This window comes from Haliotis asinina, chromosome 12 (assembly GCF_037392515.1).
Source record: "Haliotis asinina isolate JCU_RB_2024 chromosome 12, JCU_Hal_asi_v2, whole genome shotgun sequence".
NCBI classification, from domain to species: Eukaryota; Metazoa; Mollusca; class Gastropoda; order Lepetellida; family Haliotidae; genus Haliotis; species Haliotis asinina.
This window is the reverse complement of record NC_090291.1, coordinates 4595879-4615039: the sequence shown is the minus strand read 5'-3', so window position 1 is coordinate 4615039 and position 19161 is coordinate 4595879. Positions and strand designations below refer to the sequence as shown.

The window sequence follows — 19161 nt, the reverse complement described above, 5'->3', positions numbered from 1 at the left end:
GGAGCGGACTAATAGCCACGTGGCTGATGTACAAGTTAGCACCAATCTTGAGGCAGAACATCCCTGTATCATGCAAACCAATGGCTTACATGTATTTTTGGAACTTCAAATATCGCTATGCTTTAGAAGTGCCGTTTTTTTATCAATTTTAAATTGTAGTGTACCTACTGCAACTTTGAAATTTATAACTCACTTTACTCGTGACCATCGCTTCATGTGAAAATGGGACCATCAGGAAAGAGCAGATTGAGATCTTTACATAGGAAAGACCCACTTTCCATCGAAACTAATTGCTGAATATTTCTCAAAAATGATACTCTCAGTTAGTAAGAACGAAAGGCTGTCGGCCATATGGACCTGTCATAAACAAACGCTGTCGACTTAGGTCCAACGTTAATTTCGAAATCTGCACATATCGTGGTAAAAGTAAACAGGGCGACGAAGACGTCAACCCATGTTCCCCCTCGTCACAAGTGAATTGCAGGTGCAGTGTAGTCACTATGTATTACTTAGCTTTGTTCTGAGTTGCTCTCGTCACGATATGTCTGAGATATTGCCGATGTGACGTTAAATATTAACTCACTCACTCTGAGTTGCCCTGGTTTTACTGGATGAGAAGAGTGGGTGAGTGAGTGAGTAAGTGAGTTGGGGTACACGTGGATTTTCACAGTATTCAAGCCACGGGTGTACATGATGACCATGCACATAGTGTTGACAACACGTAACGGTCGACACATAAACGAGGGGTGAATCACAGAATTATGGCCAACACAAAAGTTGCAAAGTTTAAAGAAAGCACCCCACGACTGGGCGAATAGGTCAAACTGTATGCCTTTGATCCTCAGAGATCCGGGTTAGAATATTACTTTTCCTAAACTAACCATCTTTGTTTGAGAAACGTCTTTAGACTACACAGTAGCAAGTGTAAAAATTCTTACTGTGATAATCTGTTGGGTGAACATTTCAGCCTAGATCATTTTAAAGTTATCCAGCTTGTTAAAGATGTTATTCATACAGCTGTTGCGTTGTTTTCATATACGTGTTCCAGTTACAAAACAAACAAGAGCCTTGTCATGCACCCAAGCGCGCGCACACTCACACATGTATGGGTTGCTGATGGCACAGTAAGAGGCCACTAAAGGGATCGGGTGGTCAGGCTTGCTGTCTTGGCTGACACATGCCACAAGATATATTCCCGTTTAGTGTGTTCGTAAGAGTTATCGTATAGCAAGGTGTCTGTTCTAAGGAGGTCTTCCAGCATTCATAGAAACAATGACACCATCCACTGTCAAACATGACAAATTTATATAGCCGGTATTTGTCTCTGTCGTTTGTAGTTCAACAGCCTGAATGGGCTGCGATCCAGTCAGCATAACTGGACACCTTCATGTAGACACCAGGAAAGTGAGGTAGACCACAGCCGACACCGTAGGACACTACACCGGTCAGAACTTGTTGACCGTCCTGATTGCAGAACAACCCACCACCTGAATCACCCTGAAAGAGAACCATGCTTATGTTATTTTAATTTGTCGACCCTGGTCCTACATGTCTGTGTAGATCATTATACCGTTACCATTACCTGTATACCTTATCGATCACACTCACCTGTGCACAACATATACCTAATCGATCACAGTCATCTGTACACAATATCACTTATTATACATATACACATTATACACATTATCGATCACACTCACCTGTATATATATCTTATCGATTACACTCACCTGTATATATATGTATATATGGTTAACTTTATTATGGCCAGGTAAACACCCAGGTAAATATCCAGTGCCCCTGACTGCCTGGGTAAACGTAAGCTGACTATGACTGCAATTTTATTTCGCATCAGTGTTTGTAATGGTGACTGTGATCACCTGGGTATATATATAAGTAAATGCAGGTGACTCTGATCGATAAGATATATGTACATGTATATATACCCAGGTGATCACAGTCACCATTACAAACACTGATGCGAAATAAAATTGCAGTCATAGTCAGCTTACGTATATCTTATCGATCACACTCACCTGTATGCATATCGTATGTATGACAGTCACTTGTATACATATATCTTATCGATCAGAGTCACCTGCATTTACTCCCAGGTGATCACAGTCACCTGTATATACACGTTATCGATCACACTCACCTGTATGCATATCTTATCGATCACACTCACCTGTATGCATAGCCTATCTATTACAGTCACTTGTATACATATATCTTATCGATCAGAGTCACATGCATTTACTCCCAGGCGATCACAGTCACCATTACATACACTAATGCGATATAAAGGTGCAATCACAGTCAGCTTACTTTTACCCAGGCAGTCACGGGTACGGGATATTTACCTGGGTGTTTACCTGGCCATAATAACCATCTCCAGGCAATCACAGATACATTGCTATACACCTGGAAAAACGTTAAGCACCCCGGTAATCCTGTTTGTTTCTACTAACAACAGTAGCCTGTACGCATAGTGCATTGGTAAGACCGATGTTTTTCACTCAGATGATATCTTGACTTCAAGAAAACATGAAAAACGGATACTTTTCATTCAGTGTTTTCATACTGGTTTTTTTCCTGACAAGACGACTGACAACTGTGTAGTGGATATTCATTTCCCGAGGTTATGCAGATTAATATGATTCCATCAATTGCGGTCATACTATAATCTTCTTCGTACCATCGTTTCAGAAACATGACTCACAATTTGTAACCCATACATATTAAACACCGACACGTACACAAACTGTATTTGTGAAAATGCGGGTGTCTTATCCTGGACACAGGGTGGGTTCGGAGTTTTTATATCAAAAATTCCTAAAGTATCAAATGTATCAAAATACACAAGCTTAATTTGAACACAATTCTCTCAGAGGTGAACATGCATAAGGAGCTTAATACTGTTCCAGGTGTATGTATACTAAACACCAAAAGAAAGTTTGCCCTCCCATCTTTATGAATTACTGAAAAACTATCAAAGATATATTAACTGGCGTTAGTTTACAAGAAAGCTGAATAACACAGCTTTATACAAATCCCGAAACACATTTATCAAACGCATTCATATGTAGGTGAAATTCATTCTTTTCAGAAGAATTGTATTGTCCTATTATCGACCATGCCGAAATAAACCAGTAACAGCGATGTAGATGTCCAAACGAATGTTTGAAATATAATCCAGCTTGAGACAAATATAAACCATTTAAAGTCACAATTTTAAACTATTAAAGCAAGAAACAACTGTTGTAGAGTTTGCAAAATTGTAAATGAATCATTCCTATGATTTCAGTCTTTTAAAACATTTTCATCTGAATTGCATTGAGGGAAAATGAGTAATACGTGTCTTTGGTATTGTGAAAAGGCGTTTTAGAACATCTAAAATTATCTTTGTTAACATTTGTGCACGCAAAGTAAATGTTTCCATTTTCTGCTTGCACATAGCAAGTCGCCAAAACGTAGCAATATTCAAGCAGTATCTGCATCAATTTCTCGTAGAGAATAATTCTGTTGTGAATAAAGAGATAAACAAGTACGCAAAATTTGCCATTATTAACAGCTGAAGAGAGAGAAATATCCATTGGGATGGTACAGATGGGGTCGACACCAATGAGGTTGCCATCGCCCTCGGATGCCACCGTATCAGGGTCTTATACAGCGCTCCTGAAAGACTGTGATCACCACAGACAGAAGTGGATGTCCATGCATCACAACGCCTGATGAAGATAGGTATATCCGTCATTAGGGAAGGAGGGTAACGTTTCTTTTGGCTTTTAGTATATATCCAGGCTCTCACAACATCAATTACACGTACTCACGCAGTGGCATACTACCTTTTCCCCTATTAGCGCCATCGTACCACGCTGCTCACCATTGCGCTTAACCTCGTAAGTAGCATATTTACGTCATCGATGTCACTTTTCAGCTACTAACCTGGCAGGTGCTCTTTCCATATGTACCGGAGCAGATCTGGTTTGGGGGGTCGGACACCGTCACACCGAACCTCATGTCTCGGGAGCAGGTGATACCGTCCCAGGTTGGCATCGATACTTGTTGTAGGCGGAAGTTGAATGGAGGATGGCCACCTGGCGGACATAAGGTAAATGCTCTGTACGCTTGTCTTCATTTTCACATGATGTTGAAATTGAATATTTCCAAATGAATAGTAACATCATCTTTTACGCGTATCATACTTTACTTGCCTTGATATCTATTCGGCCGTCAAACGATGTCTTCCACGCCATGGGTCATGGGTACATTTAGTTTAATATGACACCAAATATGACAACAAATGTTGTACACTATGTTAATGCTGCACAACGATGCTATTGCGATGTATCTGAACACCTTTGTAAGACATTGTACCAATGCCAGTTTCATCATGAAATGCTAGTTATGTAGGGTCGGTGGGGTAGTGTATTGGTAAATGCGTTCGCTCGTCACGCGGATGCCCCGGGTTCGATTCCCACATGAGTAGAATGTTTGAAGCCCACACCAGGTGCCTCCCGTCATGATATTGCTGAAATATTGCTGAAAACGTGGCGTAAAACTAAACACTCACACTCACTCTCACACTCACACTCACACTCACACTCACACTCACACTCACACTCACACTCACACTCACACTCACACTCACACTGTAGTGGTTACCAGTGTAGTAAGATGTTTCAGTCCTTGTAAGACGAGGTTTTCCTAAATACCACCAAGACGTGATCCTCGGCAAACTATGGGTATCATGATATTTCCAGGACGACACTACGAGGTATGCAACATCTGGATTCACAATGGACAACGTAGTTCGTCGTTAAGTGTATTGGGAGTAAGACGATTATTCATCATAATACTGACTGCCATACATGGGATAGTGAGTTATTTTATGATTGCGTTAAACACCATCTGTTTACGTGTTCCCCGAGTTGTGGACACCCACACGGACTTCGAGGTGCCAAACAAACAACACATAGAGAGACTGAGTGAGTGAGTTTAGTGTTACGCCGCACTCAGCAGTATTCCAGCTATATAACGGCGGAACTGAATCTGGACCAGGCAATCCAGTGAGCAACAACACGAGCATCGACCTAGGCAATATACGGTGATATATCTCAAGCTAATCAAGGAAGACCGTTAATCGTCTTTGACGGCAAGCGGGGGTTACTGAAGCTCAATTCTAACCCTGATCTTTACGGGTTCAGCCCATGAGGAACCTGAATTACCATGACGAGTGTGTCCTATTCCCACTGCTGTGCAATAAGTTCCTTGCAGAGGAAAGTCGACGGTAGCGAAACAGGCTGGCGCGGTGTTGGGGATGGCTTTTGAGTCAATGCGGCCAATCTTGAGGATCGCTATATCATTGGCTGTAAAATATGCATCACAATATACATAAGTGAGTATCTAATTATGTTCAACTTAATTTTGCTTAAAAGGTAAAATGCTTCTACATGGGATAGCTATATTTTGGGGTTTAGTGTAATGAATGCTGCGTGTAGCTCGTAAGCTGTTGTGCACCCGTAGTTTGAATCTAGTGCTCATGTACCGTGATTGTTAACTGTAGTTTGAGCCTAGTGCTCATGTACCGTGATTGTTACCTTGTAGTTGGCAAAGTGCTCATGAGCCGTATTTGTTACTTTTAGTTTGCGCAATTCTCACGGATTGGGCTGTGACTGTTACCTGTAGTTTGAGCGTAGTGCTCATGGACTGTGATTGTTACCTTAAGTTTGACCGTAGTGCTCATGGATCATGATTGTCACTGATACTTTGAGTGAAGTGCTCCTGGACCACGTTTGTTACCTGTACTTTGAGCGAAGTGCTCATGGACCGTGATTGTTACCTGTAGTCAGGGACAGCAATTAACTCTTTCTCGGAGGGACAGCAATTGACTGTTTCTCGGTGTAGAGTTTAATGGACCCAGATTAACAGTAGTGTTTCAGTAACCATGGACCATTTTTGTTACCTGTATAGTGTGTGTGTCCCTATTCATTGTGCGTGGTAGTCTCCACGGACAATAAATGTACTACCCATCAAAAGTTTAGACTCGCTTAGTGCACTCACTATATATTTTGCATTTACATATGGTTACTACGAAGATGAATTTCTCGACTAACCTGTGGAAAACAACTTCAAAAGTTATGCAGAGTAATTGCACTAGGGTCGTGCATCAAATTACCGAAAACCATGTGCAAATATCGTGCATGTGAACAGCTGCGTTTTTGGTGTAAAGGTTTGATAAGAATTCGCCAATTTTCACCGAGTTCCGTTATATATTGGACGCATAACGAGACGTTTTGATTTACAATACATAAGTCCATGTATAAACAGTACCTTTAAAGAGTATGAATTGTTTTGTAAAATCTAGTTAGAACGGTTGACGGAAGTAAGTGGCTACATTTACACTAGTGAGTCTTGACTTTTGATGGGAAGTATATGTTGTGTTCTTGTGTGCTGTATTTCTCCAGGACTGTGATTGTTAGTGTAGTTCATGAGCTGTATTTCTCCAGGACTGTGATTATTAATGTCGTTCGGGTGATGTATTTCTCCACGACCGTGATCATTGTTACCTATATTTTCTGGGTTGTAGTATTTATGCACGTAAACCTTTCTGACGCGAAGCTGGGAGGTTGAACGTATTCTGGTATGATCGCCGACACTGACACTCATCAGGGGAAGATATCTTTGGCTAGAAAGGAAAAGATCAAAATGGGTTAGGGCAGTGTTTCTGAAAAGCTTTTGTAACAGTTACAACTGAATCTGTATGCTGTCACGTACCTAATTACATGAGGCTTGATAAATTCCGTGCAGAGGGCAGGTTCCGAAGATCAATAAGCAATGAAACTGCCAACATGATGTCCAAACAAGATCTGGCACTGTCTACTAATGACTACTACTGGCCACCGGTAACCTTCCATGGCATCACTGGCATCCTGAATGTCTAGTGTCTTCTTGAACGCATTCATATCAGCATACCATGCCCCAGCGCCCTGAGTGTGAGTGAGTGAGTGAACTAGGCTTTTCACAACGTTTAGCAATATTCCAGCAACATTGTGCCCATGTGATGAATCAAACCCGGGCCTTCGGCGTGACAAGCGAAAGCTTTAACCACTAGGCTACCCCGGTGGTTGACACAGATGGACTCACTGGACACCGTTGACATCGAAATCACGACATTCGACTTAGTGATATATTTACTGAACGTGAGAGCCTGCAATTGGATGCACCCATAGAGCATGCGTAGTATGAACATACAGGCTGAACACATTCAGAAATGCCAGACTGGTGCACCAAGTACACATAATCAGTTGTAAACTTTGAACATATACACGGCGTCATTAATGAGGGCCAACTTATTTGTAACACTATTTCTTAAATGCTGTAAAATATTCGTTATTGTTTGACATTTATACAACTGAATGATTTACAAGTTTCCTGTGAACACCAAGAATTGAAATGCCATTCATACGTTCTTTTACGTCCGATACATTCTGTTTATATTCGGAATCCGTTGGGTTGAACATAAGAATATCGATGCAAAGGTCATATGCAAATATCAGGGACTACTTTCAAAGTGTGAACAAACATGGCGTCAAGGGTTACGGCCATGGTTACGGTACTGTCAGAACACCGCGCCCAGAAGACTCATGCCTTGTTATGATAGATCAGAGACCATATAATAGCCTATCATATGGCCCAGGATAGATGGAGTAGATTAAAAAGCTAAGATAGAAATCCATAGGATATGAAGTTGGCACCTTTGTAAAGTAAGTCGCCATTCCTGTGACGAAACGTATTACTACGCTCATAGTTGTGACGTCATAGACAGTCCTGCAAGTTTAGTTTTGACAAGTTGTGGCATTTGAAATTGAAGAATGACATTGATAATTAGCTTATTTCTCTGGTGTGTTTTACGATTTTGAAATCGCAGCATAAAATGAAACGTTTTTGATACTTGCTGAAAGTTAGCAAGTTGTAGGCCTTTTGGAATCTGGTCAAACTCACTGGGAGGGTGATGTCCGCTTTAATGTGAGACATGCTGCTACTGGCAGTCTGCGGCAAAGACTTAAAGTCACTGGGGTCGTGAAATATGCACGTCGACCGGGTCGCCCCAGAGTTACAACACTCCGAGATGAAAGGCACATGATTAACACTGCATTGCGTAACAAATTACTTAATGCAGAGTGTCGTCAGAGGAAACACTTCAAAGTAATCAGTGTAAGGATACCCAGGAGCACCGTTCGTCGACGTGTTAGGGCAAACGGACCGCATTGTAGGCGACCTGCTAAAACCACGTCACAGGCAGGCGTGCGTGTTTGTGATGGAGGATATATCATCAACGTCAATGGTATCGTATGCTCTTCACAGATGAAAGCAGGTTCAGTTTGTCCTTTCATGATGGTCGGTAGAGGATTTATCATTGCATTCGAGGGCAAATGACAGATGCAGCTGTGGTCATGTTTAACCGATTTGGCGGGAGGTGGGTTTGATTTAAGCTGTGAGTACTGGACACACTCCACTGCACATGACCAACGGTAGTCTTGCCGGACAGCGTTATCGAGACGAGATTCTGGCTCATATAGCAGTATCAGGTGAGCATACCTGGGTTCAGGTCGATGTATGTACACATAGCACTCAGCACCAGTAGATCTCACAGCACTCCGCGGAGATCTAGTAGAGGAATGGAATGTGATTCCGCACGACTTCTTTATGAACGTGATAAGCAGAGTGAGAACAAGGTGCACCTGTTTTGGACGCACGAGAAGTGTAGAAAAGATACTGAATGACCCAGTGTTTCATGTTCGTCACTTTCATTTTCGGGGCTGTACGACTGATGTTTGCCAGTGCTCTTTGTCTGTATGTCACGATCTGTGACGTCTGTCAATGCATTAAACATAATGATGACACTCTTAGTTTTATTATTTATGAGAAACGTTTCTTTCCATGTGCTTTACATTATTTGACTCTTTATTAATGACGCCTAAGTTTGGAGAGAATGGGTAGTAGAACATGAATGCTCGGACTACAGACAAAAGGTAGAAGGGCATCGAGTTGTAGTGGGACATGGATAGTATGATTGGACACTATGGGTATTAGAACATGAATGCTCTGACTACAGACAAAGGGTAATAAGACAAGAATGATATTAGTGGTTAGTAGAAGGAGAATACACTTACATGATACAATGGGCAGCTGTTAGAACAGTACAGGAGTCGATGATTGTAGCTCCACATGTGGGATTAATCCCGAATCCGTAGTTGACGGAAGCGAAGGAGTCGAAGACGCCCTGCTGTGCTGGGAAACCTCCAACAATTCTTGTTGTCCTGGCGACACTTTGGATGTGCCTCATGTCCCTGCAATCTTGAGAATGATGATAAACATTATAAAAAATATCTATTTGTCAGTGTATGACGGTATTTATAGTAATAATATAAGAAGTATTACATGGAAAACCATATGTTAACTAACCCAGAGTACGGGGAGATGTTGTGATAGGTGGCAATATTAAAAACAATATTATAGCAAGTATTATGGAAAACCACGTGTTAACTAACCGATTAATAACAATATTAAAGCAAGTATTATAGACAGAAATGTGTTAGTAACCGAGAGTATGTGGAGATATTGTGATAAGTGGCAATATTAATAACAATATTGTTGCAAGTATTATAGAATACCATGTGTTAACTAACCGAGTAATAACAATATGATAGCAAGTATTATGGAAAAACATGTGTTAACTGATTGAAAGTACGTGAAGATGTTGTGATGGGTGGCAATATTAAAACAGTATTATACCAAATATTATCCGGAATCCGTGTGTTAACTAACCGAAAGTACGTGGAGATGTCTTTGCATCTGCTGTGGATGTTTCAGCTGTCGGGGGGTTTTCCTGAGTGTGGAATGCCGGCGGTGCGGGAACACACTGGCCGGACATAAGCTTGATAAGGTTGTGGAAGCCACAGGTTTTGTATGATTTGGGCATGTGTTGTAGCAGGTGGCAGAACCTAGCCTTTCCATCATGGGACATAGCCCTGAAAGCTGTAATTATAGGAATGGTCAGGACTGCAATGCAACAACGGCGAACCCAAAACAACAACAACAACAACATCAACAACAACAGCACCAATAACAACAAAAGCGAACCCAAACCACAACCACTACTAATGATAGTTATTGAAACAAGCGCTGCTACTGCGACTGCGAGGGCAGTAGACACAGCTATTGCTTTGGTTACTGATACACACAATGATCGAATTGGATTCTCGTCCCTTCATTTATCTTTGAAAATGAGACTGGATTTGTGACATTATGTTTGTGGACATTTCCTTCACAATCAAAACTCAAAATGAAAACAATGAAAGGATGTGAATTGATTTTGACCTTGTTTACGGAGACGGACAAGACCTCTCATGAAGTTGGGATGTTTTAGCCGTTGTATAAGCGAAGTTACATTGATACTCTTATTTGAACCATAGTGTCCATTGATGCGGTTAAGGGCTTGAAGACGGGCTCCAGGATAAGCTTTGAAGACGACACACAGAACATCCCCAAGGATGTCGTCTGGAATCTGGCTGTAGACGTAATGAGGGAACCCTGAACGGCTGCTGTTGTGGGCGGAGTGACTGCCATCGGTGGTATTAACGACATCGTTGTATCTCTGATGATCGGAACTAGTGAAAAAAAGTAGATATAGGTTGTACATGACTGTTTTCACATCATGGCCAAAAAGTGCACTTTAAAATTTATTTCCTCACGAGCGATGGACATTTCACTGATCCATCGAATACTTATTATGGAGTCAATTCACGATTCCTTCGTATTGCGCCACAGTTCAAAATAGGTTTTAATTTTTATACCTATCTCCTAAAAATATATTGGGAAATATGTTTCTTACGAATGAGTTAATGACGGTACACCAGTTGACCATTGTGTTAAAGATCACATATACTCGAGAGGGTGCAAATGGATAGATCGCTCATTGCCATCGTTATAAAGGAAACCCCGTCATTAAAGATCATTTCGATCTTTAATTACCTGAAATCGACCTTTTCGACAACAGTGCACCATTCCCAACCGCAAACGAAATTTCAACCAACCAGAGCGACGCGTCTCCGTGACGTAATAGTGGGTATAGAAATGAGGGTCTATGCAGAATTCATCTACATTTCAGGGAGTAAACTATTTCGTTTACAGATTTGTACAAACCTGAAATCGCGACAACTGTTGTGAAAAATGAAAACTATATGTTTTCACAATCTACTATCATTTAGTTTTGTCTCCTGCTTTGCTAGGTTTCCGAGTTACAACCCTTGTTTTCATAGACGATTCTGTCAAAATCACTTGGTGTCGATAGGTTGTAATTTTTGTTAGGCGGTATAAACCTACACGTTATTTGTCATCATTCACTCGATGCTCAGTTAATTAATATATGACAGGTATAATTAGTGGTAACACCACTTAGATTACACGACAAAGACCCCCATTTGGCATTTCTTGAGTCTGAATGGATGAAAGGATTAACCGATAGCACGCTGATTGACTAACTACTTTTATACGGTCAAGTCTTTGAAGGGCATTTAGAAGTGAAATACATAAGAATGAAGAATGATAAGATTAATCTTACCATTGGCTTCCATCATTGTTGTCATAACTGTCGGTTCCCTATCAGTGCTTAATTGTACTGTCTGTATTGGCTTCCAGCTTTTGTTAATTCATTCCACTTGTTACTTTGTTATTGTTTACCTGTACATATAAATATAGCTCTGTACCTCTTTCTCATTCACCTGATGAAGGAGTAAGCATTAACTCCGAAACTTTGTGTTCTCATAATAAAGGAGTTGATATCCATAAAAATCTTCATTCTTACTTTTATGCGGATTTAAATGGGGATGTGTCAAAAGGTAGTGTTTACGTATGTATATTTACATTATACTGAATACACTCTGTAGTGTCTGTGTCTGTGTCTGTGTAAAAACAACATCCTTCTTTCAAAGGATTAACCGTCAATACATTGATTGATCACTCATCATTGGCTAACTAAATAACTTTTTTCAAAGAATGACGCACATTATGCAATTAGTTGCCAGGTGTGCTATCTTGGGTGACCAATGAGACTATACAGCAATGTGAAAATCCTGAAACGATACATCACGTTTTCTTTTATTAGACTATTAAACGACACATCACTTGGGAAATCTGCTGATGAATTATGTATCTCTCGTTTCTGTGGATATTGATGGATACTTGGATGGAACAAGGTAATAGCCTGACATTGCTTCTGTAACTTTAATTTGTTTTAATTTTAATGTTTGCATTTTGTTTTTATCAAGTTGTCGTAGCTTTCAACAGAATCGTTGTTTTCGTCGTGAAGTGTAATGGGGTGCAGGCTAAAACGTCACCACAGCAAAACGACACCAGGCGAAAACGGCACCATTTGGACACAAAGGAATCTCCCCTTGGCGAAAACGGCTACTAATGTTATGGCGAAAAAGACACAATATATAATATCAAAAGGATGAACGTTGATATGATGACATTAGTGTTTTGTGAAATAAAAACATATAAATTAGGTAAGTAGATTTTAGTGTTTTGTGAAATAAAAATAAAGAATATATTAGGTAAGTATAATCAGTAGACTTTGCGGGCTGGCAAGGACTTCAAGCTGGTGCCCCTTGTCTTTGTTATAATGTCGAGGCGAAGGATATCTGATTATGTCAAGGTTTTCAAGCACATTCTAGAGGCTCTCCCGAAGAAACCAATACTAAAAACAGTAATCATCTGTGCCTGGAAAACTGAGGAAGATTCTGTCCGACATCTGCATCCATGGGTGTTTATTCCACATGACTCAAGCAGTTTGGCAAAAATGTCAAGAACTGTGTCTACAGGTACGTTCAATCTTTAATATTATTAATACATTACAACCTTTGATAATCTTTATGTGTTTCATCTTCATATTTTTCATATAATCATATAAAATGCATACAAGTATGATTATAAAGTAATTAGGAGTATGAGAGCAAATACAAAGACGTATATTGACAAGTGTCTACATACTGGTGAGTGAACGTTTACAAACCAAGCAATAGTATTTTCACTTCGACGACGCTTATGTTATGTTACAGGTTGCGTCATGTAAACTCCTTTTGGTCATGGTTCAGATGCATATTTAACTACTAGTAGAAAGTAGTTTTGATTTTTTAACTTATGAAAACAAACCATAACCTCAATAATTCTAACGGACTTTAGCCCCTGACTTCACGATTTTCAAAAATGGCGGCGGCCTGTCTGAGGATGAATGCTATTCAACTTTGTTTTCACCGACTTACAAAACCAAAATTAATTTTCATTGGTAGTAAAATATGTATTTTACTGTGCATAGTGACACCATCACCCGATCCCAAGGAGCAATTGATGGCAACACAACAATTCGGCATGTCTTTGGTGACGTCGAGAAATCAGCAAAATGACGAGCTCCCAACACATTTTCTATACAACTAACTGCACATCGGTCCTTCTATGACGTCACTGGATTGCTCTGGCGACAGAGTTCCGTTTATGACTAACCAGAAGTCTTTGTTATGCAGTTGTAAAAGGAGTACCAAAAATTGAGTTTATTCGTCCTTTTAAGAACTGAAGATACTGACATAGACATACACATCAAAAGACATTCCACGTGTAAGGGTATTCCATCCAATAACCCTGGATGACCCAGTTACGAAAGTGTATTTTCCACGATTTGAGTTGTTATTCATTATTATTGCTGTAGTTGTGATTGGGTCACAGTATTACAGGTTTTAGTGTTGGTTATTATGGGTCACATTTACTACAGAGAATTATTCAAGCGGCACGCCTCTAAGGCAGTACTTTAGAGTTACCTCCCTTTGGAAAAACAACACCACGAGTTCTGGAGTTTTCTACGGTGTTGGCGATGGCCGTAAGTGCTCGAACTTTCAGGAAATGACTGAATGTATTTATAAATGGTATTTGCCGTGTGACACGGACAACTTCACATTACTGGAGTACATATCTTTCTGCATCCGTCAACACCTGGTCAACGCTGTCAGACCGTTACATTCAGCATAACTGTTTCTCTCTCGCACAAAGACTTTGGTGAGTATGCTATATTATATTCTGTGACCCATTGCCTTAGATTTTGTCTCACTTGTATTGTATATTGTATTTGAAATCGGTATTGTGAAATTGACTTGTGACCTTGTATGACTCTTTGCTAATAATACAGTATTTAAATGTGTTAGACTTGTCTTTGTTCTGTTTTGCTGGTTCACAACGGATTTCTCACACCTTTTGTCACGGCAAAATTCTTGACCGTAACATCCCATTCATTAGATCCTGTAACATTTAAGGGCCGCAACTCTGTAAAGGAACCATCGTTGCTTTAAACGACGTTATCTCCTCACCAGTGAGAATACTGTAACTGAGCTCGAAGACTTTCTTGAATGGAAGCCATAGCTGCCCGAGAACGTGACTCGTTGCTGATAAAATCAATCTTCAGATTGTATGGTTCAGGATGATAGCTGTTTTATTGCTGAGTGTGGCGTTGAACAACCCAGCTATAGTAAGAGAATACACAGCCTTGACTTTTCTTAGAAACAGGTGTTAAAGAAATATAGTAAGAGAATACACAGGCTTGACTATTCTCAGAAACAAATACCGTTTGGTGTGAAGGGAAAAATAGATATGAAAAATGAATGGATCTCTGACGATCAGTGATGACACAATGCGTTTGCGCAATGGATAAGCACTTCCTGCTCTTCTAGTGGCATCACACTTACAAAATGCACCTTACAACGGAAGCAGTACCCCTGTCATGCATGAGCGGTCAAGAAACAAAGTAGACAATCAAGTGATCCGGTAATTGTGATTTACTGTCGCTGTGTACCAGTACAATGATTCCAGCTCTTAGGAGAAACATAAAACGTCCCGGAAACTGATTTGTTTTGCAAAAGAAAAGCTGATGCCGCTACCAACTAGCACGTATCTCGATATATCACTGAGTCCAAGTTTGTATCTCTGTGTGATATCGTTATCTCCAAGAAAGTATTTCGGTGTGATACTATATTTAAGATCTTGTTTGGAAGGGAGGAGGGGCTTGGGTGGGTGGGCAGGGGGAATACTTTTTCTTGTATAGCTCAAATGTATAAACATTCATTTGAAATGGCACTGCAAAATACTTACGTTTGTGTATAGCCTGTAACTGCTTTCTTTTCTCCAAGTCGCCATCCCCCAACAAGGACAGAGGTCAGGAAGACAAGCACATAAAGCAACAGTGGCGACATCATGATGGAGAGCTTCAGACTGTCAATCTGTTTTTATAGCCACAATGGCAGGCAACAGGTGCCCGTAACGTGGACTTATAATTTGTTAACTGTATGTTTTCAGCGATTTAATGGATTTTGCTGTTCAATAAATTTGAATATTTTGAAACAATATATTTCAAGTCTACATAATGGCGAGGTCTTTATATTCTACAACGTGTGAGTGTCACCTTGTATCAAACGCACATATTTGATTTCGATTTGCTCCTTATCGTGAACTGGATGTTGAGAGAGATAAGAATTAAGACTTTGTTTTTACTTGAGTTTTAGAGATGGTTTGTGTTCTTGCGACTTTAACGTTCGACCGAACAGAAGAGCGTTTTGCATCTATATTAATTAAATATATACTGATTTTCTGATTCTTAATGCTAGGGTAGTGTTTGCCTTTCAACAAAATGTAACACAAGATAGGTACGATTTGTTCTACAGTAAATATGACAGAATATCATATCTTTCCGGAAACAACCTTACTTTTTTATGTACATCAACTGTCAATAAAAGAATATTATGTTACAAGAAAGTCTGCATTCATGTAAAAAAATGTAACTTTCTGAATTTGAATTATTGGTGTCTATGCAAACATTTCCATTGAATCCGGTGTCATTTGGAGACAACTCGCGAAAATATAGTTACGTTTTCCTGTTTTGCGACAGTTGACAATCTTAAATTGGTGTAAATGCCTAGACGTGTTGATGATCAGCGCAACAATGTGATTGGTCATTTGGAGCCTGGGGAGCCTCAGTCTGCGATTGCAAGGCAAGTGAATGTGTCACAGAGTACCATGGCAAGACTTTGGCATCGCTACCAGCGGCAAGGGTCAACACGTAATCGCCCCAGGTGAGGTCGACCCCGTGTCACCACACCCACTCAGAACAGGTTTATTTGCCTTCGACTTTTGCGGAACAGGTTCACCACAGAATCCGCCACAACATCGGTAGTGCCAGGATTCAGAACAATTTCTGATCAGACTGTGAAGAGGAACCGCTTACCTGAGGATGGCATTCGTTCCAGAAGACCTTTGCGAGGAATTGTCTTTACACGTCAACATCGGCAACAACGCAAACAGTGGTGTCGCCAACATCTCCCATGGCCATTGCAAAGGTGGAGAACTGTTATCTTCAGTGCTCCCCAGTGTATTAAAAAAACTCAGGGACGACAGCAATTTCCTTTGGGGAGAATCCAGGTCCAGGTACCAACTCATTCCCAGGCACTTCATCCGGAATCTGGTCCAGTCTATGGGATGCCGATGCCAGGCAACCATTGATGCTAATGATGGCAAGACAAGATACTGACTGTTCTGCGACCTTGACCTTGGAACACTTGTCATTTGTGACGTACAGATTCTTGCAGCGTTGGAGCGTTAATGTTCATTCAGGTTTTCTTCACGACTGCCCTGTACCACTGAACCTATGCGTTTCTCTTTATTGAGTAGTATATTACTAAAACAATGCATTTTTTATAATGCATTTCCCTCCTTGTAAAAACCATATTCGCTCTGTATCGCTGGGATCTTAGTCATGCCAGTAGTCTGTCTCATATTCCAGTGAAGCCTACTAGCCTCCCACTGGTTCTGAATTTATGAGCTCTCTGGTGCTAATACAGTTTGAACGCAGGAATCGGTTTCTTTCAAAATTTGCTTTTTTCAGAGACGTTTCTATAACGTGCCAGGATCCTGTGATTACAGATCGAAACATGCCCCGGATACGTTTATTGGTTTTTCAAGACCATTCCTATATTTCTGAATTTCTCCCATATTTAGACAATTGTTGTTAGATCTAATATTCAACTTGCACGATCTGTGGCCTCCTATGCCATTTATTTGGGTTTTGTGCATGTGCTTGTTTGTTTCTTCTTGCATTTGTAATTATCCTTGTCTGGGTGGTACCGACAGGAGCTGTTTCATATATGACTTGTGCTGGTGTAACTGACAGTCAAACAGACTGGAAAGTGCACAATGTACTTTTCCACTGCTCAACAGTGCCTTCAAAAACTTTGGGACGACAGCAATTTGCTTTGGGGAGAATCCAGGTCGAATTTTATTTCATCGCAAACTACAACTAATTTTACTTAACGTTAATTATTTTAAAACACTTGAAAGATGTAACAAATACCATGTGAGCATTTTGGAGACATTGTATCCTGGTACACTCACACACACACACAGAGAGAGAGAGAGAGAGAGAGAGAGAGAGAGAGAACTTTCAGTACAGATACGTGAGTGAGTGAGGTGGTAAGTGGTACTCAAAGCATTATTAACAATTTTGCATCGACTCGCGGCGAGAAAGACACATATTTCCTCATGGAAATGAGTATTCAGTATACATGTGTGTGGAATCATTAGTAAAACTGGGGTACATGAAAGTCAAGAATCGCCCTGGTCACAACTGACAAACAACGGTATTACTTATTCTAAACACCACCTACGTTCTTTGTTGCAAACTGAAAAACAGTACTGATCATGATAACTGACAGATTAATGTGTCAAAACGGCATTTTCTGTGTGGCTGGCTTTGACTGGATGTTTAGAGACTGCGCAGCTGGCGGACTAGTTCAACTGTCAGTTGTGATGGGTATATTAAAAATCGATACGTGGGCGAAATCCTGTCGCTACATGGGTGAAGTATAGACAATAACACACACTCCCTTTACAATACCAATCTTTCCGATGACATTTCCTCTCAGCTCGCTATTGTCACGAAAGTGTACGCATTATTTAGCAAAGACAGACAACTGCCCGAGAGGATCATACAGCCCTTCATTAAAGGGTTCATTACTGAAACGTCGACCTTCTAAAGCCTGTCAAATCAAAATGTCAAGAGAGGAGTCGAGAGTCTCTACCCATACCGCTGACTGGTTACAATGGGATTAAAATGTTGTTACAGTTACATAGGTCATACAGAAAACATAGGTTGTACAAAAATCAGGAACGACAAAAAAGCGGATTCAGCATTTAGTCATTTATGAACAGTACAGCAATAAATATTTAATGGAAATAATACAATTAAACAGTACCAATACATGTACAAAACTGAACGAAATTATTCTGGACCATGGATTCCTTACTGTCACTAGACAGTCATGAGACCTTTCGGAACGTTCAGAAACGTTGTTTGTCACCGGAAGTACGGGACCTATCACACACACACGCACGCACGCACGCACGCGCGCGCACGCACACACACACACACAAACACACATATGTACATATCTATATATACGGATAACTTAGTATTTACGTAAGTCCCTTCAGTCATATGGTTATGCTCTATACCCAGACCCCTACCAATCTGCTGACAACTGACCACTGCCCACGCCCGTCAGGGTTATGATTAGTGCCCTCAAATATAGTCACTTTCCAGTACAGTTTAGCCTTTAACTGTGCATACTATATTGGCTCGAAACATTTCGAGAGAAAACCTTTTGATGCAGTCGGATTTGGTTTATATTCAGCGTTCAGTTATTCCTTCCAAGGCATGTGAATGTATAGTGTGATACGCCTTAGTTTCATCAGTCAGGATTGTCTCTCACTACTAAAAGCATTTAACCAGTAATGCTTCAACACACGTGAGGTCTTTTAATACTCAATTACAGCCGAGTACTGTTTCTAAAGTATCTATATCACAATGTTTATATATTATATTATATTATATTATATTATATTATATTATATTATATTATATTATATAAACAAAATGATGTTTGTTAAAACATTCAGTTCTAGATATTCGCATATTTCTACTGCCGGTCATTCCGGAGCTGTCAATCAAAACGTCAACTGTGGATATTAATGTGACGTACCAGTGTCCAATCTGATGCA

General features: G+C 40.3%; 1 protein-coding gene across 1 annotated transcript; it reads right to left on the bottom strand.

Moving 5' to 3' along the window:
• Positions 1 to 1338: 1338 nt before the first annotated feature.
• On the bottom strand, positions 1339 to 16671 carry LOC137258685 (CLIP domain-containing serine protease B10-like). Its single transcript, XM_067796378.1, has 9 exons — positions 16334 to 16671; positions 10468 to 10679; positions 9838 to 10047; positions 9183 to 9366; positions 8011 to 8158; positions 6622 to 6694; positions 5235 to 5375; positions 3952 to 4103; positions 1339 to 1497 (listed from the first exon to the last, which is right to left on the bottom strand). Exons 1-9 carry the CDS (start codon positions 16669 to 16671, stop codon positions 1339 to 1341), a joined length of 1617 nt encoding a protein of 538 aa, XP_067652479.1.
• Between the last annotated feature and the right edge of the window lie 2490 nt (positions 16672 to 19161).

Excerpts from the sequence above, each read along its gene's own strand:
- LOC137258685 (XM_067796378.1), bottom strand. The coding sequence starts at position 16,671 with ATGACAAGTGTTCCAAGGTCAAGGTCGCAGAACAGTCAGTATCTTGTC. Across the intron at positions 6,695-8,010 it reads AAGCGGACATCACCCTCCCA|CCAAAGATATCTTCCCCTGA; the intron begins GTGAGTTTGACC and ends TTTCCTTTCTAG. Across the intron at positions 1,498-3,951 it reads ATGGAAAGAGCACCTGCCAG|GGTGATTCAGGTGGTGGGTT; the intron begins GTTAGTAGCTGA and ends GTTCTCTTTCAG.